General features: G+C 38.8%; 1 protein-coding gene across 1 annotated transcript in view; it reads left to right on the top strand.

Annotated features, from left to right (window-relative positions):
• Positions 1–23,215, top strand: part of ULK4 (unc-51 like kinase 4) — a 590,170-nt gene that overhangs the window by 412,804 nt on the left and 154,151 nt on the right. The window contains exon 34 of the mRNA XM_055321719.1: positions 941–1,039. Coding sequence (XP_055177694.1) covers positions 941–1,039 — 99 coding nt within the window. The remainder of the gene's footprint in view (positions 1–940; positions 1,040–23,215) is intronic.

Below are 23,215 nucleotides of genomic sequence, written 5' to 3'. Positions count from 1 at the left end.
AGCAAGCAGCTCAAATTTTGTCCAGAAGGAGCTGGCCCTTCATGAGAAGGGTCCTGGAGTCCAGGCTAATAATCCAAGACAGGCAGTCTACAGCCTGCTCTGAAGGCTCTGGCAGAGATCATTGCATACAAGTAGTTTGGTTTCTTCTGAGTAAAATTAGAAACAGAAAGTGTGTGAATGTAATGTGTATATACTGGAGCAAGCACAATAGTCTGTGCCTTTTTTCAATATAAAATTATTCACCCCTCAAAGCAGAGACTAGACCGCCTCATAAAACTCCTGGAAGAAGACACACTTCCAAGTAGAGCCGCTCACTCCTCATTTCCTCTTTCCAATGCAATTTAAGCCCATCCTTCCTAAGCAATGTCAACCTGTGTCTGGGGCCTCCCCGTGCACTGGTTCATTGGACTAATATTCTAGATGCTATTCAAGCATGCACATGCATACAGAGAAGGCAAGCCTAGCAGAACTATACGATGATGGTATGCATTAGATAGTGTGCATAAAAATGCCCCCGAGAAATGAACATCTGGGATTTGGAGTCCGGCTTTGTCTCTCATTGTCTGTAGGGCCTTTGACAAATTATTTAACTTCTCTGAACTTCAGTTTTCTCACCTGAAAGATGGGGGTGACAGCACCTCATCTCAGCATGGTTGGAAAGATAGAGTCCCCTCCATAGTACATGAACACCAACATTGTTCTTTCAGGGACAGTGTTGGTATTGCTGTGGACTGCCCAGGTCTGCCTGTGTAGCCCGTGCTGGTGGCAGTGGCACTGGGTGTGCTCTTTGTGTCCTGTTACAACAAGGCTGGCTACTCCTCAGGGGGCCACAGGGCATTGCTTCCTCAGCCCCCTTCCTCTCCTACACTGAGTGGATCTGTCTCCTATGGCCAAACCGACTAATCTCCAACACCCCTCCCTTTTCTTCTCCCTGCTCAAGGCCCAGAAGTCTGGCTCAGGAGGGGACACTCAGGCTGCGGAGGACCTGCTGCTGCTGAGCAAACCTCTGACAGACCTCATCAGCCTGCTCATTCCTCTGGTAAGAGCTCACCTGTTTGTGCATCCTTCAGAACATTGCTGAGGTGAAAGTAATTTTACTTGAATTTCATGATGCCTTGAATTTCTCTGCCACTTTAGTTCTTTCCAAGCTAGAACCAAAAGAAATTTCAGAAGATTATTTGACCCAGGAATACTAAATTTCTACTTTATTTTATTTTATTTTAATTTTTTAAAAAGATTTTATTTATTCATGAGAGAGGCAGAGACATAGGCAGAGGGAGAAGCAGGCTCCCTACAGGGAGCCGAACGCAAAATTTGATCCCAGGACCTGGGAATCACAACTTTAGCCAAAGGCAGACACTCAACCACTAAGCCACCAGAGGCATCCCTAAATTTCTACTTTATTTTAAAACTAGATGGCTTATCACTCATTTCAATAGGTATTTAAGGCAGATTCTCAAATCCATTCTTAATGGGTGGTAGAAAATTTAAGAAATGAATTCCAAGAAGGAAGAAGAAATCATTATGGAGACCAGTTCTCTCTCACAAAGATATTTTTAGAGTTGAACTTGGCATATAGGACTCCTGAGGAATGCAGAAGCATGCACGTCGACCTAGGACATACTCCCCTAAATCTCTACAGAGATAGTAAATAGGATAACACAAGACCACCAAATATATGGAAAGAGCCTAGTAGAAACTTGGAATTTGGACCAACTAAACAATTTGACCCAAACTTGAAGAGGACCCAGTCCCTAGACTCATGACTCCTACAGAGCAGCCAGTCAGAGGGCAGGTTGTTGAAATTCCATGAAGACTCCTGAAAACCTCTCCATATTTGGGGATCCAAAGGCTGAGAGTCCCTATAACCCCCTGGGAACTCAGGTCTGGTAGCTTTCAGTCTTGACAGAGGCAGTTCCTCAGTTCTCTCAAAGCTACTAGGATTTGTCTTTTTCTGCTCTGTGCCTTTCAAAGGAAGGCAAATGCAGTTTGGATGAATAATTCCTTCGACCTAATTGTATTTAGCAAATAAAGGTTTGGTTCAATGGGGTAAGGAGAAAAAGAGAGGAAAAAAATCCATCAATTCTGGGTTATTTTAAATAATGGCATATGCAGAGTAGAGCACCCACAAAAAAAGTGGCAGTGAGTTCACAATGAAGTGAGGGAACATCCTGCAACCTGAGGGAACATCCCCAAGCCCCAGAGTGGAAGGATGTTTGGTGTAAAATACCTTTTGAATGAAGCTACATGGAAAATAGAACATGGGCGCTCTAGTTCAGAGTGTGGAGGCTGAACCCAGAGAGGCTAAGGGCAGAAAACAGATGAGGCTCCAATGAACAGAAGAAAGACTAACACAAACTAGGACTCTCTTATATAAGAGACTCAAAATGACATGAAATTAAAAAAACATATATGCATATATATAAACTGATGCAATATATGAAACATAGGATAATAATTATAGAGAAAAATGTTTAAAAAGACAAATGAAGAAGATATATCTTAAGAAAGACAGATGAAGAGGCACCTGTGTGGCTCAGTCTGTTGAGCTTCTGACTCTTGATTTCAGCTCAGGTCCTGATCTCCAAGTTGTGGGATCAGCCCTGCATTAGGCTCTGCGCTCTGCAGAGAATCTGCTGGAGATTTTCTCTCTACCTCTCCCTCTGCCCCTCCAAGCATATGCGCTCTCTCTCTCTCTCTCTCTCTCTCTCTCTCTCTCTCTCTCTCTCTCTCTCTCAGTCTCTCTCTCAAATAAATAATCTTTTGAAAAAATAATAAAATATAAAAATTTTAAAAATTGACAAATAGGTAGTGGGCCAGAGTTAGCCCACAGGCCACAGTTTATTAACCCTTGCTCTGCATCATTATTTTTATCTACTTGGTCTGTGAAGCAATGAGAAAGAGGAGTTAAACCTCTCAATACTGCTGAGTTTTTTGAATTTCATCCTGTGTGTTTTTGGTCCTTTTGTTTATATAGTTCCGTGCTCTAATATTTGACACAAAAAGGTTCATAGTTCTATCCTCCTGTGAATTTTATTCCTTATCATTGTAGAATCCTTCTCTTGGTTCTGTTAAAAGCTTTTTTTGTACATTAAACCTTACACTTACTATTAAAAAATATTTAGAAAGAAAATATAAAATAAGAATAAAATTAAGATCAAAGAGAAGTTTGACAATAAATCTAATTAGAATAAACTGACCTATTAAAGAAAGCAAATCTGAGAATGTAGTAAACACCAAAACCTGGTCTATAATATATGTGTGAAAAAGAGTGTCCTAGAAGTTTTACCTAGAGTGGATTCTGCATTTGTCTGACTGTTTTTTTTTTTTTAAAGATTTTGTTATTTATTTGAGAGAGAGGGAGAGAGAGAATGTGCGCGCATGCACAGGGAGGAGCAGAGGAGGTTGGGAGAGGGACAAGCAGGCTCCATGCTAAGCAGGGAGCCTGATGGACACAGGGCTGGCTCCCAGGAACACCCAGGTGCCCTCCACCCCTGCACTGCCTATTTTTGTAAGTAAAGTTTTATTGAATACAGCCACACAGAGCATTTGTTTACATAGAGCATTTGTTTACATATTGTCTGTGGTTACTTTTGCTCCTTGATAAGAGTTGAGTTACAACACAGACCTTATAGTTCACAAGTCTATATTATTTACTCTTTGGCTCTTCACAGAAAAAGTTTGCTGACCCCCGTATAAAGGGTATAAATATTTTAATAAGAATGAGCTAAGAGAAATAGATCCATCTCTGTACCCTGAAAACAGAAACTGTACCTTCTTTTCAGTTTTCCAGAAACATCTTTAAAAAGTTGGCCATAAAAAAAAATAATAATAAAAAATAAAAAAATAAAAAAAATGAAAAGTTGGCCATGCAGTAGCTAAAAGGATATCAATAAATTCCAGTAAGTAGGGATTGTACAGACCACATTCTTTAACCACAATACAGTTAAACTAGAAAGAAAACTAAGAACAATAGAAGATGCACTGTTAGCAAGTACTACCCATGAGTGTAATCAAAGAATAAGTTTTCATTGTGATTATTTCAGTCTGGGCCCAATCAGAAGGCAGAAACCACACAGTGATTTAAATAGGAGAATTTTAATATAAAACATTATTAACTATGAAAAAAAAAGAGTAACCCTAAGATTTAGGAAGAACTCTGTAAGGTGCCCGAAAGCTGAACAAGAGTACTCAAGGGAGGGCAGACTTGATCTGGAGCACCCCTACCCTGACGCTCTGGGTCAGATCTTATTGGAGAAGTCATGACTGCAACCCGCAGGACAATGGACAAATTTCCTGGGTTGCCGTGGGGCCAAAGTGGGTCCACTGCCCTGGGAAAGCAGGAAACAACCCTTCAGTGTGCAAATGAATCCTAGGCAATATTGGGACAGGGTGCCACTGTTGGTGGGAGGCCCAGTATTCATGTAAAGAGGACCACAGGAAGCAAAGCTAGGCTTTGGAATAGGGAGTCAGGTTACCAGCGTACATGGCAGGCTGGAGTGCACAGTTTTCCTTGGGGAGGGCAAGGGAACTATAATCACACGTCAGGCTAGGGCTGAGGGCTGTTGACGGACCACACTTTCTGGGCCGGTGGTTAAGTTGGATCTTCACCAGATGCTTCACATTCACACTTCCGACTGACCAAAACAGCAGGAGAGTCTCTTCTTCCTGCCCTGTGTCATCTGTGAGATTTCCCCCTAGCTCTTTGAGACGGTGAACTCTCGTTACCAGTAACTTGATCACACTTATATTCTAGTATATGGCCAGACGTCTGCCTAACTTGTGTGAGCTGTGTTGTGTATATACACATTGATCACCAGAATCACTGGTTTTAAAAATGGACCGTGACAAGAACATTGCCATCTATCTTCTCTGGAAAAGATTAACACACATTTATTGCTGTGTATAAAGTGAAGAAAAATAGTAATAAGGCAATTTAGGACCTAAACTAGAGCACATATAGACCAAAGATAAATTTTATAGTGGTTGTTAAAAAATGTAATAGGTTACAGAATGAGGTGCTGGAATTACTTTCCCATAGGGAGAAATAAACAGACTTTCAGTTTTCATCTGACTTGGATAATTTTGGAGGTATTTCGCCTAAAGGCAGGTGGATGAACTTGTTACCTTTTGAGGTTCTTTCCAGATAATGGTCCTACAAAAGTAAACATATCCTTAAGAGAAAAGAAAATCTGTCAACCCCTAATTTATGCTCTATATTTTTACTCTATGCTGTAGTAGAATCATACTAGAACATAGCCATAGTGATTCTTAGTCTGTTTTGAATGTCACCTGTTTTAGGAATCTGAGGATTCTAGACCCTCTTCCCAGAAAAATGCAGACACTTTCTTGTATGCCAAGGTCTGTGCACAATTCACATTTTCAGGGGGATCTTGGAACCCTCAACTGGAACATAGTATAAGATCTGGCTAATAAAAGGTATAACCGATTGACCATGTCTCCTGAAAAAAAAATAAAGCAAAGTAATTGAATTAAATATTGTATTTAAGAAGAGGAAACGAGAAGCTAGGCTGTACATCCTATGAGTTTTATAACTAGATAACTCATTGCTCTAAGGAATTATGCTACAGCCTCCTTTTCCCTCAGTTAAAAGTAGGCATTTTCTTTTCTTTTTTTTTTTAAAGTAGGCATTTTCAAAGTTAAAGGAGATCACTATTTTTGAAAACTTTTCTTTATTGTATGTCTGAGATGCAGTATGTAGCCTGGTCTATATGTTTCACATTAACCATGGCTTCTTGGCCATTGAGATCATGGCTCTCTGCTGTCAGGTCAGGATGGCAGCCCTCACCGAGCATCAGGATGTGAGCTCCTTCCTGTGCTAGATGAGTAGGGATCTGAGCCATCTCCAAAGCAGTTAATGATTCTGCCAGTAGCAACATTTTAGTCTGTATCAACATGATACTTACCAATTCGTGTTTCTGATATCACTGTGCAATTTTAAAACTTGTACCCTACTAAGTATGGGGGGGAAAAGGTTTCTTTTTTTTTTATTTTCTAATTTCTTTCTCTCAAGAAATAACCAAGTAGATTTTTCTCTTTAAATAGTAATGGGCTTGGACTTGTCTGTTCCTTCTCTTGCATGTTGCCCTCATCATCAGTGGCCTGAAATCTAGGTGATAGTTTATAGTGATTATGGTTTATGGTGACGGAGGCCAGAGGTACTGAGTAGTACATTTGCAAAGTCAAACCCAAGAAGTTGGGCATCTCGATAGTTCTTTTTTTTTTTTTTAATTTTTTTTAATTTTTATTTATTTATGATAGTCCCACAGAGAGAGAGAGAGAGAGAGAGAGAGAGAGAGAGGCAGAGACATAGGCAGAGGGAGAAGCAGGCTCCATGCACCGGGAGCCCGATGTGGGATTCGATCCCGGGTCTCCAGGATCGCGCCCTGGGCCAAAGACAGGTGCCAAACCGCTGCGCCACCCAGGGATCCCTCGATAGTTCTTTACTAAGCAACTGCTCCAAGGAGTTAGTGCCCTGTTTAATAGGGATATCCCTCTCTCCAATTAACCACTGCCCACCTGCCTGCTGGGAGTTTACACTGGATGCACCATAAGCATCTCAGACACAACAGGGTAAAAACAAACCCATAATCACCTCCTTAAAACTGTTTCTCCTCTTGTGTCTTGTGTCAGTGAATGAAATGCACTTCCCCTCAGTTGCCCAGCCAAGACTGCAGGCATCATCTTGGCCTCTCTTCCTTTGCCATCCTGCCCTATTCAGTCAAGCCACTGAAGCTCATCACATCACAACTGTCATTTCTCTTCACTCCCATGGGCAGTGTCATAAAGGCCACCACCATCTTGTGCTTGCAGGGCCTTGGGGGCCTTCTCCTTGGGATGCCCGTTCTTGCCCTGCCCACTGTCGTCTTCACAGTGGAAGCAGCATGCTTTCTCTAAAATGCAAGACTTGTCACTCATTGGCTTAAAACCTTTCAATGATCCCCCACTCTTCATGGATAAATTTTAACTTCCTAACAGGTTCTGTAAACCATGTATGATTTGACACTTAGTTTCTAGCTTCATCTCTTCTTTCTCTTTGCCCTACTCTGTGTTCTATATCCTCGCTTCCTTCAGTTCTTTTTTTTTTTTAAGATTTTATTAATTTATTCATGAGAGACACAGAGAGAGGGGCAGAGACACAGACAGAGGGAGAAGCAGGCTCCTAGCAAGGAGCCTGATGTGAGACTCGATCCCAGGACTCCAGGATCACGCCCTGAACCAAAGGTAGATGCTCACCCACTGAGCCTCCAGGCATCCCAGCTTCTTTCAGTTCTTTAAATGTACTTTGATTTCCCATGCCTCTGTCTAGAACATATTCCTTCTCCTTCTACTTGTCTGACTCTTCCTCAGCTTTCAGCTCTTGGCTTAGATGTCCCTTCTTTTCAGCTTTACTTTCATGATTTGATTAATATTTGCATAAGAAAATGAGCTAATTGCTAACAAATGCAGTATGTTTTCTACCTTCCTTTAGTATAACCAAGAATAGACCGCATCTGGTAGGGCATAGGTTCATGTACAAATTTATCCAGTGAGTTTGTCTGTATCCTTGTTGTCCTGCCCTGGCTAAGCCAGCACCTCCTAGGGAGTGGTAATGATATGGCTCACCAGCTCCTTTGCTTAAAAATTACATCATCTGGATTTCTCTCTAGAGGTTGACCTCTTCTTGGCAGTTGTCCTGACCTTCACTGGGCAGCCTATATTCCTGAAATAACCCATATTGTGCCTCAGATTGACAGGAAAGGATACAAAAGGGCAGGTAGCATTGCTCAAGGACTTCTGTTTCTGGAAATTGCTATACTTGTACTAACTGCAAAATATAAAAACCCAGCCCTAGAATTCCCCACAGCAGTGGTGAGCATAAAAGCTTTTGAGCCATCAAAATAGAAGCCACAGCATCATTACATTCTCTAACAGGAGACCCCTCAGGATCCTGATGTTCAGTATTTAGACTTGGGTAGCTGTGGGAAAGACTCCCAAAACTGCAGGTGTGTTTTCTGCCATTACTTTTTATACCTTTATCTTGAAGTGGTTGCAATATAGCAATATGGTTTTTTTTAAATTAATTTATTCATTTTAGAGAGAGCAGGGGAGGGTCAGAGAGTGAGGGAGAGAGAATCCTCAAGCAGACTCCCCAGTAAGTGTGGAGCCTGACTCGGGGCTTGATCCCAGGACCCTGAGATCATGACCTGAGCTGAAATCAAGAGTCAGTCATTTAACTGACTGAGCCACCCAAGTGTCCCATGATAGGTTTTTATTTTTATTTTTTCCATGATAGGTTTTTAAATAGCATTTGGTTGTTCTCCAGATCTGCTAGTGCAAAGTTGAATAGGCAAGTGTTCACTTATGTGATGGAGTATGACTGGTGCCAGAAAGCAACTCCTCTAGAAAATCCTTCTCACCCATGATTACCCAAACGCTTTCTTATTCTTATTGCCCCCTTTATAGGACTTCTTTTAAATAGTAATGCTTTAATATGAAAGCATGTCACTTGTTTCACAAAACAAGACCAGGGTAACAGTACAGATCAATAGAAGAAAATGAGGAAGTAGGAGTTTGAGGGACAGAGAACTGAATATGAAACTATGAAACATGGGTCATGCCAAAATCAAAGTCTAGTTAAATAAAGAATTTTGAGGTGTACTTTATTCTCTGTTCCCAGTACACTTGCTTTGACTTAAAAAAGATTTATAATTAATGGTTGAATTTATGTGCATCACTGAGGAAAGTGAGTGTTAGTAAGTGGATTCATAACCAGCTCTAAAAGTTATTAGAACCAGCTAAAAACACATCAGAATTGTGGTATGAATTTATATTTATGCATTTCACTGATGTAACAAAAGGCAGGAAGGCAATAATAGCCTGTGGTTTTTGGGGTTCCATACTTGTTCATTTTTGAGGCAGTGTCTATAAAGAGATGATTTATAGAAAGATATCATATAAATCACCTAGAATTGGACAGAGGAACCCAAGAGAAAAGTGGGTAAAGGACTTGAGTGGGCCATTTACAACAACAAAAGTGCAAATGTCCAATGTTAATTTCGCTGGACACATTGAAGCATGCTATGAATAACAGAAAATTAATTTTTAAAAATGTAACACAATCTTCACAGTTGGAAACTGACTTTGGGGACAAAAAGAGGTAAATAGGGGCAACCTGAGTGACTGTGGTTGAGTGCCTGCCTTTGGCTCAGGTCATGATCCTGGGGTCCTGGGATCAAGTCCCACATCAGGCTCCCCACAGGAAGCCTGGGTCTCCCTCTGCCTATGTCTCTGCCTTTCTCTGTCTCTCATAAGTAAATAAAATCTTAAAAAAGAGGTAATTAAAAATATATATAGGTCTGTATCAAATTATTGATTCAAATTATTTACATCCTTTAGTGTAGCCATTCTACTTCTAGAAAATCTATGTATAGGAAATAATCAGAGAAGTACTGAATGACTTCTGTAAACATATTCTCACACCATTAAACTCTCACAGTAGCAAACACTTTGGTAATAATTTATATATTGCTCAATGGGAAATTAATTTCCATTCTTAGCGTAGAAGTCTCTATGCCATTAAATATCCTATTTCCCAAACATATTTAACAGCATGGGAAAATATTTGTAATATAAGGCTAAATAAAATATCAGAATATATATTGATTATAGAATGATGCTAATTTGAAATGTAATAAAAAGTTCAAAGTATATATCATCAAAAATTTATATGTATCCAAAATGTATATATACTTTAAATTAGCATTATTTTTATAATTCACTTTGCATTTATGATTTAGTTCATCCGCAGACAGCAAAGTATGTGGTTGCGTTGCTTCCTTGTCTTCTAGTGATAAATCCACGTAGCATTTTACAAAAACTGATAATCAAAAGCGAATTGTGCAGCAAAGACAGAAGGGCAACAAAGAAGCTCAAAGCATTAATGTTGGAAGGGAAATTTGAATCTAATGTAAATGGAGTTGCAGAAGAAGCAGCAGAGTTTAGGAATGTTGACAATGATGCCATTGAAGAGGTTCTAGATATGCAGCCGGAGGAATTTAGTGGAAGTGAGATCACCTTTATAAATAAGGAATGTGGTTTTGAAGAAAAGAATGAAGTCTCAGAGGAAGCAATGCAGGCAAAAATAAAAAAACAAAAAACTCACAACCAAATCAAAACAAAACAAACAAAAAAAGCATAAACAAAAACAAAAAACCCTTTACATTAAGGGAATTCTGGGAGGGACACCTGGGTGGCTCAGCAGTTGAGCGTCTGCCTTTGGAGTCCCAGGATGGAGTCCCACATCAGGTTCCACATGGAGCTTGCTTCTCCCTGTGCCTGTGTCTCTGCCTCTCTCTCTCTCTCTCTCTCTCTCTCTCTCTCTCTCTCTGTGTGTGTGTGTGTCTCATGAATAAATAAATAAAATCTTAAAAAAATGAATTCTGGGAGATATATTCCAACAGTGAAAGCACAAAAGGATAAAATGTTGGGAGTCGAGCCAGAGTTAGAAAGGAATAAGACAGTTTCCCAAAGGCATAGGAACGATACACTTCCTGGTGAATTACATGAGGAAAAAGCAGCAAGTACTATTCAAACTACTCTCTCTTTTTTTTAATTTTTAATTTTTTCAGATAGCCAGGGTGGGGGGGGGCGCGGTAAGCAGGAGGGGCAGAGTGTGAGGGAGAGAGAGAATCCGAAGCAGGCTCCATGTCTGTTGTAGAGCCCGAAACCAAGCATCAGACACTCAATTGACTGAGCCACCCAGGTACCCCAAACTACTCTTGTTAAGAAAACAACAAAACAAGATAAAAAATGATCTTAATTCTCAATGTTTCTAGTGTTTTGGGTTGTAGCAATAAATACTAGGTTTATTGTTTATTTTCCTGCACATCAGTGTACGTTTGTAATTGATATTGAGAAATGAAAAGTTTTAAAGGTCATGGAATAGTTGTAATTTCCCCATTCATTAGGATCATTTTGCATGGTTAAAGTTTGCACGGTCATTTTTATGATTGCCTGCAACTGCAGAGGGGTAGATAGGACAGGCGTATTTAACAGTGCCTGCCGTGGTAGAAGTACATGTGATTTCTGTTTTTGGAACACCCATCTGTGTATTTGAGATTTTATAAATTGAACATTTATTACTTTCATAATTGTAAAAGGTTTTAAGTCCTCATTTCTACCTTTTATAATCCCATTTTCCTCAGCAAAAAAAATTTATAATACTAAATTTCTACCTTCTCTGTCCTTTCCCAGCTTCCTCTACCCTCTAGTGAATGAGTGACATCCCTTTTCTGGCAGCCAACAGCTATTCTACGTTAGACTTTTTGAAAATCTCACTGCCACGTCTCCCTCCACTATTCGTCTCCCATCATGTCCTCTGGACAACTTTTCTTTCACTGAAATGTCTAGCAGCAATTTCAGCGGTAAACCTGCAGCCTCCTGACAACAAATTCGTAAATTACAGAGATCCAGAGTATACTCCTCAGAAAACAGACAGGATCTCCAATAGATCTTCATAAGCATCATGCATAAGGTCAAGGAACAGCTGCAAACTAGCAAATCCATCACCCAATAAAATATAGCAGATCCTGTGATAGGGTTGTGGGTGCCATCAGGCCCTATGGCGGGAACAACTAACTACATGAGTTGGGCCAAGGAGGAAGGGCTGGATGGATTTTTTTCCAATTTTTTTTATTGTGGTAAAATATATGTAAAATTTACCATGTGAACCACTGTTTATACAGTTCACTGTTATTAAATATATACATAATGTTGTACAACCATCACCCCTGTTCATTTCCATAAATCTTTTCATCTTGTGAAACTGCAACTCTATATCCATTCCCTTTCACCCCAACCCCTGGCAACCACCATTCTACTTCCTGTCTCTAGGATTTTGACTACCATAGTTCTTCATATAAATGGAGTCGCACAGTATTTGTTGTTTTGTGGCTGGCTTATTTCACTTAGCGTGACATCCTCAAGGTTCATCCATGTTGTAGCTTGTATCAGAATTTCTGTGCTTTTTAAGGCTAAATAATACTCTGCTGTATCTATGTACCACGTTTTGCTTATCCATTCCTCTGTCAATGATCAGTTGGGTTCCTTCTAACTTTTAGTTGTTGTGGATAATGCTGCTACGAACATAGGTGTATCTTTTTGAGACCCTGCTTTCAGTTCTTTTGAATGTATACCCAGAAATGGAATTGCTAGATCCTCTGATAATTGTTTTTAATTTTTTGAAGAACCAATCTTCTGTTTCCCACGGTAGCCATTCTATTTTGCATTCCTATCAACAGTGTGCAAGGGTTCAAATTTCTTTATATCCAAACCAACAACTTGTTGTTTTCTATTTTGTTGATAGTAGGCATCCTAATGGATGTGAGGTGATATCTCATTATAACTGTGATTTGCATTTCCCTAATTATTAGTAATATTGAACATCTTTTCATGTTTGGATTGTCACTTGCATATCTTCTTTGTAGAAGTATCTGTTAAAGTTTTTTGCCCATTTTTATTTTTTTATTTTTTTTATTTTTTTTATTTTTTTATACTAAATTTATTTTTTATTGCTGTTCAATTTACCAACATACAGAATAACACCCAGTGCTCATCCCATCAAGTGCCCCCCTCAGTGCCCATCACCCATTCACCCCCACCCCCCGCCCTCCTCCCCTTCCACCACCCCTAGTTCATTTCCCAGAGTTAGGAGTCTTTATGTTCTGTCTCCCTTTCTGATATTTCCCACACATTTCTTCTCCCTTCCCTTATATTCCCTTTCACTATTATTTGTATTCCCCAAATGAATGAGACCATATAATGTTTGTCCTTCTCCGATTGACTTACTTCACTCAGCATAATACCCTCCAGTTCCATCCACGTCGAAGCAAATGGTGGGTATTTGTCGTTTCTAATGGCTGAGTAATATTCCATTGTATACATAGACCACATCTTCTTTATCCATTCATCTTTCGATGGACACCGAGGCTCCTTCCACAGTTCGGCTATTGTGGACATTACTGCTAGAAACATCGGGGTGCAGGTGTCCCGGCGTTTCATTGCATCTGCATCTTTGGGGTAAATCCCCAGCAGTGCAATTGCTGGGTTGTAGGGCAGGTCGATTTTTAACTCTTTGAGGAACCTCCACACAGTTTTCCAGAGTGGCTGCACCAGTTCACATTCCCACCAACAGTACAAGAGGGTTCCCTTTTCTCCGCACCCTCTCCAACATTTGTAGTTTCCTGTCTTGTTAATTTTCCCCATTCTCACTGGTGTGAGGTGGTATCTCATTGTGGTTTTGATTTGTATTTCCCTGATGGCAAGTGATGCGGAGCATTTTCTCATGTGCTTGTTGGCCATGTCTATGTCTTCCTCTGTGAGATTTCTCTTCATGTCATTTGCCCATTTCATGATTGGATTGTTTGTTTCTTTGGTGTTGAGTTGAATAAGTTCTTTATAGATCTTGGAAACTAGCCCTTTATCTGATAGGTCATTTGCAAATATCTTCTCCCATTCTGTAGGTTGTCTTTGAGTTTTGTTGACTGTATCCTTTGCTGTGCAAAAGCTTCTTATCTTGATGAAGTCCCAATTGTTCATTTTTGCTTTTGTTTCTTTTGCCTTCGTGGATGTATCTTGCAAGAAGTTACTGTGGCCAAGTTCAAAAAGGGTGTTGCCTGTGTTCTCCTCTAGGATTTTGATGGAATCTTGTCTCCCATTTAGATCTTTCATCCATTTTGAGTTTATCTTTGTGTATGGTGCAAGAGAGTGGTCTAGTTTCATTCTTCTGCATGTGGATGTCCAATTTTCCCAGCACCATCTATTGAAGAGACTGTCTTTCTTCCAGTGGATCGTCTTTCCTCCTTTATCGAATATTAGTTGACCATAAAGTTCAGGGTCCACTTCTGGTTTCTCTATTCTTTTCCATTGATCTGTGTGTCTGTTTTTGTGCCAGTACCACACTGTCTTGATGACCACAACTTTGTAGTACAACCTGAAATCTGGCATTGTGATGCCCCCAGCTATGGTTTTCTTTTTTAAAATTCCCCTGGCTATTTGGGGTCTTTTCTGATTCCACACAAATCTTAAAATAATTTGTTCTAAGTCTCTGAAGAAAGTCCATGGTATTTTGATAGGGATTGCATTATACGTGTAAATTGCCCTGGGTAACATTGACATTTTCACAATATTAATTCTGCCAATCCATGAGCATGGAATATTTTGCCATCTCTTTGTGTCTTCCTCAATTTCTTTCAGAAGTGTTCTGTAGTTTTTAGGGTATAGATCCTTTACCTCTTTGGTTAGGTTTATTCCTAGGGATCTTATGCTTTTGGGTGCAATTGTCAATGGGATTGACTCCTTAATTTCTCTTTCTTCAGTCTCATTGTTAGTGTATAGAAATGCCATTGATTTCTGGGCATTGATTTTGTATCCTGCCACGCTACCAAATTGCTGTATGAATTCTAGCAATGTTGGGGTGGAGGCTTTTGGGTTTTCTATGTAGAGTATCATGTCATCGGCGAAGAGGGAGAGTTTGGCTTCTTCTTTGCCAATTTGAATGCCTTTAATGTCTTTTTGTTGTCTGATTGCTGAGGCTAGGACTTCCAGTACTATGTTGAATAGCAGTGGTGAGAGTGGACATCCCTGTCTTGTTCCTGATCTTAGGGGAAAGGCTCCCAGTGCTTCCCCATTGAGAATGATATTTGCTGTGGGCTTTTCGTAGATGGCTTTTAAGATGTCGAGGAAAGTTCCCTCTATCCCTACACTCTGAAGAGTTTTGATCAGGAATGGATGCTGTATTTTGTCAAATGCTTTCTCTGCATCTAATGAGAGGATCATATGGTTCTTGGTTTTTCTCTTGCTGATATGATGAATCACATTGATTGTCTTACGAGTGTTGAACCAGCCTTGTGTCCCAGGGATAAATCCTACTTGGTCATGGTGAATAATTTTCTTAATGTACTATTGGATCCTATTGGCTAGTATCTTGTTGAGAATTTTTGCATCCATGTTCATCAGGGATATTGGTCTGAAATTCTCCTTTTTGGTGGGGTCTTTGTCTGGTTTTGGAATTAAGGTGATGCTGGCCTCATAGAACAAATTTGGAAGTAATCCATCTCTTTCTATCTTTCCAAACAGCTTTAGTAGAATAGGTATGGTTTCTTCTTTAAACGTTTGATAGAATTCCCCTGGGAAGCCATCTGGCCCTGGACTCTTGTGTCTTGGGAGGTTTTTGATGACTGCTTCAATTTCCTCCCTGGTTATTGGCCTGTTCAGGTTTTCTATTTCTTCCTGTTCCAGTTTTGGTAGTTTGTGGCTTTCCAGGAATGCGTCCATTTCTTCTAGATTGCCTAATTTATTGGCGTAGAGCTGTTCATAATATGTTTTTAAAATCATCTGTATTTCCTTGGTGTTGGTAGTGATCTCTCCTTTCTCATTCATGATTTTATTAATTTGAGTCTTCTCTCTCTCTTCTTTTTAATAAGGTTGACTAATGGTTTATCTATCTTATTAATTCTTTCAAAGAACAAACTCCTGGTTTTGTTGATCTGTTCCACAGTTCTTCTGGTCTCGATTTCGTTGAGTTCTGCTCAAATCTTAACCAACTCTCTTCTTCTGCTGGGTGTAGGATCTATTTGCTGTTTTTTCTCTAGCTCCTTTATGTGTAAGGTTAGCTTTTGTATTTGAGTTCTTTCCAGTTTTTGAATGGATGCTTGTATTGAGATGTATTTCCCCCTCAGGACTGCTTTTGCTGCATCCCAAAGATTTTGAACGGTTGTATCTTCATTCTCATTAGTTTCCAGGAATCTTTTTTTTTTTTAAGATTTTATTTATTCATTCATGAGACACACACAGAGAGAGAGAGGCAGAGACACAGGCAGAGGGAGAAGCAGGCTCCATATAGGGAGCCCGATGTGGGACTCGATCCGGGGTCTCCAGGATCACGCCCTGGACTGAAGGCAGCACTTAAACCGCTGAGCCACCGGGGCTGCCCTCCATGAATCTTTTTAATTCTTCCTTAATTTCCTGGTTGACCCTTTCATCTTTTAGCAGGATGGTCCTTAACCTCCACGTGTTTGAGGTCCTTCCAAACTTCTTGTTGTGATTTAGTTCTAATTTCAAGGCATTATGGTCTGAGAATATGCAGGGGACGATCCCAATCTTTTGGTATCGGTTCAGACCTGATTTGTGACCCAGTATGTGGTGTATTCTGGAGAAAGTTCCATGTGCACTTGAGAAGAATGTGTATTCAGTTGACTTTGGATGTAAAGTTCTGTAGATATCTGTGAAATCCATCTGGTCCAGTGTACCATTTAAAGCTCTCGTTTCTTTGGAGGTGTTGTGCTTAGAAGACCTATTGAGGGTAGAAAGAGCTCGATTGAAGTCACCAAGTATAAGTGTATTATTATCTAAGTATTTCTTCACTTTGGTTATTAATTGATTTAAATATTTTTTGCCCATTTTTAGAATCTGGTTTTTTTGTTGTTGAATTTTAAGAACACTCTATATATTCTGGATATTGACCCATTTTAAATATGTTATTTGAAAACATTTTCTCCCATTCTGTGGGTTGCTTTTTTTAAAATTGTGTCAGTAATGTCTTTTGATGTACAAAATTTTCATGCCCCAATGTGCCTGTGCAAATTTTTCATTTGTTGCTTATGCCTTTGGTGTCATATTCAAGAAATTGGTGCCAAATCCAGTGTTATGAAGCTTTCATCCAGTATTTCTTCTAAGAATTTTATAGCCTTAGGTCTTACATTTAGATCTTTAATCCATTTTGATCTAATTTTTGTATATGTTAGTTCCAACTTCATTCATTTGAAAGTGGATATCAGTTTTCTCAGCACCATTTGTTGGAAAATTGTCCTTTTTTCCATGGGATGTCCTTGGCACCCTTGTGAAAAATCATTTGACCATATATATGGGAGAGTTTACTTCTGTGCTCTCTATTCTGTTTGTATGTCAGTTTTTATGCCAGGACCACAGTGACTTAATTACTGTAGTTTTATAGTAAGCTTTAAAATCAAGAAGTCTCAGTCCCCCAGTTTTGTTGTTGTTTTACAAAATTGTTTTGGCTACTTACAGTCATTTGAAATTCCATATGAATTTTTAGATGGGGTTTTCTATTTCTTGAAAAAACATAATTGGGATTTTGATAGGGATTGCACGGACTCTGTGTATTGCTTTCAGTAGTATTGCAGTATATTATATTGGTCAAATTTTATATTGTATTTTGTATTGTATTATATTAATGGAATTTTTGTATCTTGCATCCCAGGAACAAATCCCACTTGCTCATGGTGTATTGTACTTTTAATATGCTGCTGAATTAGGTTTGCTAGCATTTTTAAGAGGATTTTTGCATCAGTTCAGTGATACTGATCTGTAGTTTTCTTAGACTGTCTTTGTGTGGCTTTAGTATCAGGATAATCCTGGCCTCTCAGAACAAGTTGGGAAATATTTTCTACCATTTTGGGGAAAAGTTTGAAAAAAGGATTAGAACTAGATGTTTTTCAATGTTTGATAGGATTCACCAGTGAAGCCACAGGACCAGGGCTTTTCTTTGTCAGGAGATTTTTGATTATTGAGTTAAACTCTCTACTAATTATAGGTATATTCATATTTTCTATTTCTTTGTGATTTAGTCTTGGTAGGTTTTATATTCCTAGGGATTTACCCATTTCATTTAGAGTATCCAATTTGTTGGCTTACAGTTGTTCAAATACTCTCTTATAATCCTTTTTAATTCTATAGAATTGGCCATAGTATTCTCATTTGTATTTTTGGTTTTAGTAATTTGAATCATCTCTTTTTTTCTGTCTATCTAGTTCAGGGTTTATCCATTTTGTTGATATTTTCAAAGAACCAAGTTTTGGTTTCATTGATTTTTCTCTGTTTTTCTATTCTGTTTCATTTATCTTTCTTCTAATGTTTTGTTTTTTAATTTCCTTCTTTTAGCTTTGGATTTAGTTTTTTTTTTCTTTTTCTCTCCCCCCCCCCCCCCCCGTTCCTTGAGTTGTAGATTTAGACCATTGGTTTGAGGCCTTTCTTATTTTTTGATATAAGCATTTATAGCTATAAATTTCCCTTTTAGCATTGCTTTTGCCATGTCTCATAAATTTTGGTGTATTGTGTTTTCATTTTCCTTCATCTGTAAGTATTTTCTACCTTCCCTTATGATTTCTTTGCTCTGTTGGTTGTTTAAGAATGTGTTGTTTAATTTCTATAAATTTGTGAATGACTTAGTTTTTGTATTTTCACTGATTTCTAAATTCATCTTGTTGGGCAAGATATTTTGTGTGATATCTATCATTTAAAACCTATTGAGACTTAGGACACTTCTCTTTTGTTGCTTTCAAGATTCTCTTTGTCTTTGGCCTTTGAAATTTTGAGTTTTGTGTGTCTTCATATGGGTGGGATTTTTTTTGTTTTTTTGGGTTTTTTTTAGTTGATTTTACCTGGAGCTGATTGAGCTTCTTGGATGTTTATATTCAGGTCTTTCATCAAATTTGGGAAGTTTTTAACCAATCTTTCTCCAAATATTATATCTGCCTGCCTCTCTCTCTCTCTCTCTCTCCCTCCCTCCCTCCCTCTCCTCTTTCTCAAACCTTCAAAATGTATATTGTTGGCCCACTTGATGGTGTCCTACACATCTCTTAGGCTCTGTTCAGTTTTCTTCAATCTATTTCTTTCTGTTCCCTGGAATCAATAATTTTCATTTTCCTGTCTTAATGCTCGCTGATTCTTTCCTCATGCTCAAATATGCCTTTGAATCTCTCTAGTGTACTTTTCCAGTTCATTTACTTTACTGTTTAATCTCCATAATATCTTTTTAGGTTTTTCTTTTTATTTGCATTTCCATTTTGTTTGTACAGTGTTCTCTTGACTTTCTACACAGCTTTCTTTAGTATGTTAGAGCATATTTAGGATAGTTGCTTTAAAGTTTTTGTCTATTACATTTACCATTAGGTTTTTTTCAGGGACAGTTTCTGTTGATGTACTTATCTCTTTTGAATGGGCCGCAATTACCTGTTTCTTTGTATGCCTTGATAGTAAAAAAAAAAAAAAAAAAAAAAAAAAAAAAAGTTGAAAACTGGACATTTGAATCTAATAGTGGTAACTCTGCAAATAAGATTTTCCCACTATCCCTAGGGTTTGATATTTTTTTTCTTGTTGTTTGGTTAATTTATATTTTTGATTGTTGTAGGTTGTCTTTGTGCTGAGGACCAGTCTGCCAAATGTAAGGTCTTTCCAGGTCTTTTCTAAGTGTGTGCCTTTCCCTGGGCATGTGGTGGTTACATGTGGTTACTTTCTAATTTTCCTAGTATATGTTGCTGCTTTGCAACATCTGGTTCCCCAAAGAGGAAAAACAGTAGGGTGAGGGGAAAGGATGATGTCTCTTTAAATCTGCAAGTCACTGTATACAGAGGGGGTGTGACTTTCAACAATGAGGTGCAAGAAGATTGGCTGGCTGCCTTTTTGTCTGCACCTGTAATCAGAAGCAGCAATCAGTACCTAAAGAACTTATTCCTGATATTTGGAGGACTGAGACTTTTTGGTCTATCTTAGTTCCTGTAAGCTTTGTGTAAGCTGCCCCCCAACACAGGAATAGCTGCCTGTCATGGGGCTTGGGGTAGGGAATGGGCAACTACTACTGTCCTAAGAGTAGATTGACCAAAATTAACCTGTTTACTGTCAAATCTTCTCCTAGAAGTTGTAAGCCTTCAGTAGGTTCCAGAATTCCTAGGAAGTTCCACCAGGCAGATTCTGCCCCTGCAATTGTTGTCCAGGTGGAGAGATAGGTTCCCTGTGCTTCTTCCTCTTCCCCAAATCCTCCAGGGCTTTTTGAATTTTGTTTGAAGAATGGATGACAATGTACCGAGCAGATATAGTATGGGGATGGGTGAAGGACTACGGGGTTGTACACCCCAGAGGATATACTCATAGGTGTAAGTTGGAAGTTTGGGACTCTGATGGTAATGGTGGAATCCGAACTCAGGGTGTTCCAATGTAATGACAAGAAGTGTACTTTGAAAACTTGTCAGAGACAGATCGTGAAAAACATATGTAAGCCTTTTCACTAAGGGTAAGTCTTAATTAAATAACCAGTGTCACTTTGCTTTTCTAAGTCAAATGAAATATGGCACTATCAATGGATGCTAAAATTTTTTTAACACTTTTATTTATTTATGATAGTCAGAGAGAGAGAGAGAGAGAGAGGCAGAGACACAGGCAGAGGGAGAAGCAGGCTCCATGCACCGGGAGCCCGACGTGGGATTCGATCCCGGGTCTCCAGGATCATGCCCTGGGCCAAAGGCAGGCACCAAACCGCTGCGCCACCCAGGGATCCCAATGGATGCTAAAATTAATGAGTAAAGGTATAATGAGAAATAAGAAATAAAACCTCAAATTACCTCTCCACAAAATACTAAGTAAAAGAAAAATTTTATTATTTTTTCTTTTTTACAGTTCAGAAAACTGATAGTTACCACCCTAACCAAGTGTACAAAGTTAATACTGCAAGTAATAAGCTAATTGATATCCATCCTATACCTACTGATATAATGCACTGAAAGGTGTACAATATCACTTCCTGGTATTCCTGGCAAAAAAGCATTTACCAAAATTAATCATTTGGAAACATCAGTCAAACCAAGTTATCCTACATACTAACTGGTCAGTATTCTTCGAAAGTGTCTAGGTCATTAACATCCAAGAAAAACTCGATGGATTATCACAAATTGTCAGAACCTGAGGAGACATGATAGCTAAATCCTATCTGAATCCCATATTGGATCCTGGACTAGAAAAGGACATTAGTGGAAAAACTGACAAAACTTGTCAAAGGTCTATAAATTAGTTAATAGTAATGTCTCAATATTAAATTCTTGTTTGTTGTAACTATACTATGGCATAATAAGATGTTACTATTTAGGGCAGTAAAGTGAGCTCATTTTTACTACTTGTAGCTCATGTAGGTCCAAAATCATATCAAAATTAAAAATTAAGCACTTTAAGAAAGGAAGAAATCTGGCCCCCATATGCCATCTACTCCTTTAGTACAAAAGTCTTAGTCCTTCTCCCTGGATTGATTTTCCCCTATAGAATTCTTGAAGATTATCTTGTTTCCCAAGATTGTGGCACTTGAAATTCAATGTCTATAGCACCTGGGCACTAGCTCCCAATGGTCACTTCTAAACCTGCCTTGTATGGCCTGCTCATTGTTTTCCAGTTATAAACCTTTTTCTGTAGATTGGCCACTTCCCTGTCTCAACTCTTATAGCTTTTTTTGTCACAGAGAGTGAGCTCTTGGGTTTTACTGAAGAATCTACAGGAAACTAAGGCATCATTTCTTCTAATGTCAGTCATCTGATATAGTTGTAGTTTCATTCTATGGTAGTAATAGTGCATTTTGGAAGGGTTTTAAACAAGAGTATGCTATGAGATTTTTGTTTTAGACTGAAGACCAGGTTGAGATGAAGTTGAGAGGAGGAACAGAACAAGATGACCTGAGTGCCCAGGGCAGAAAGTTGCATAGGGAGAGAATCTCAGAGAGCTGCAGAGGGTTTCGCTCAGTTATTCAGCAGAGTACATGTATATGAGGAAACAACCCAAGGCCAGGAACAAACAGCCCATGAGGATTAGAGAATAGAGTCAATTATTCACATAAGGCCAAAAATAGTTCTTTTTCCCACCAGGCAGACTGGAAAAAATTCTTAATTCACAGAGCATTGGAAAGGAAGATCTTGCCTCAGTAGTGGGGAATAATTAGTGCTAGACTAAGGACTGCTCCAGACCCACCTAACACATCCTAAAAGATCTGAAAGGATGAAACTGTTTCCAATTAACTGCCTCCCAGGAAAAAAATACCTTGTGACTATTTTTAGGAATACATGTATATCAAGCACTCAACAAGATTTTTTTAAAAAGATTTTATTTATTTATTCATGAGAGACACAGAGGGAGTGTGGCACAGAGACATAGGTAGGCAGAGGGAGAAGCAGGCTCCATGCAGGGAGCCCGATGTGGGACTTAATCCCAGGACTCTGGGATCATTCCCTGACCTGAAGGCAGCCACTCAACCACTGAGCCACCCAGGTGTCCTACACTTAACAAGATTAAATTCAGTTTCTAGCATCTGTCTAAATGATAATTGACCATTTAAACTACAGTAATAGCTACGTGTATTGTGAGGTTTATAAAAGCATGTGTTTATGTAAAATGCAAAATCTGGAAATGAGGAAGTGAAAGTATACTAAGATTCCTATACTAGCACAAAATAAGATCACTTGAGGGTAGATGGTATTATATTAAAGATGATACTGTTAAACCCTAAAGCATCAACTGCACAAAACAAATAGGCATAACTAATAACCAAGGAGATGAATGCAATAATAAACAACAGTTAATTAAAAAGACAGAAGAAGGGTGCTTGGGTGGCTATTGGTTAAGCGTCTACCTTCAGCTCAGCTCTTGATCCCAGGGTTCTGGGATAGAGTCCTGCATCGGACTCCCTGCTCAATGGGAAGTCTGCTTCTCCCTCTACCCTTGCCCCCCCTGCTCATGATCTCTCTCTCTTTCTCACTCACTCTCTCTCTCTCTCTCAAATATATAAAATCTTAAAAAAAGAAGACAGAAAAAGAGAAAAGAGACAAAAACTTCTGGAACAAATAGAAAACAAATGACAAGAAGATAGACTTAAACCTAATAGTATCAACAATCACATAAAATGTAAGCAGTCTCAACACCTCAATTAAAAGGCAGAAATTGTTATACTGGGTAAAAAAACAAGACTCAAGTATATACTGTCTACAAGAAACTTAACTGTACATATAAAGACATAAGTAGGTTCAAAGAAAATGAATGGAAGAAAATGCCAAGCTGATACTAGTCAAGAGTAGACTGAAATGCCCATTTTAATAATAAACAAGATGAATTTCAGATCAAAGATTGTTACTTTGGAATAAAGAAGGTCATTTTTCTAATGATAAAGTGATCACTTAAGTAGACATAATAGTCCTAAATAAACTAAACAAAACAAAAAAGTGTTAGAAGTGCAAGGATGGAAAGATAAATCCAGTTTTCACCAGAGATTTCAATATCCTCTCTTGATAATTGATAGAAGAAACTGAAAGAAAATCAAGAAAATGGTATACTTAAGTAATACTATCATTTAGTGTGACCTGATTGACATTCATAGAACACCCAGCCA

Source organism: Nyctereutes procyonoides, unplaced genomic scaffold, assembly GCF_905146905.1.
Source record: "Nyctereutes procyonoides isolate TBG_1078 unplaced genomic scaffold, NYPRO_anot_genome, whole genome shotgun sequence".
In the NCBI taxonomy this organism is placed as follows: Eukaryota; Metazoa; Chordata; class Mammalia; order Carnivora; family Canidae; genus Nyctereutes; species Nyctereutes procyonoides.
Note: the sequence above shows the minus strand (reverse complement) of the source record. Positions and strands in the feature narration are given on the sequence as shown.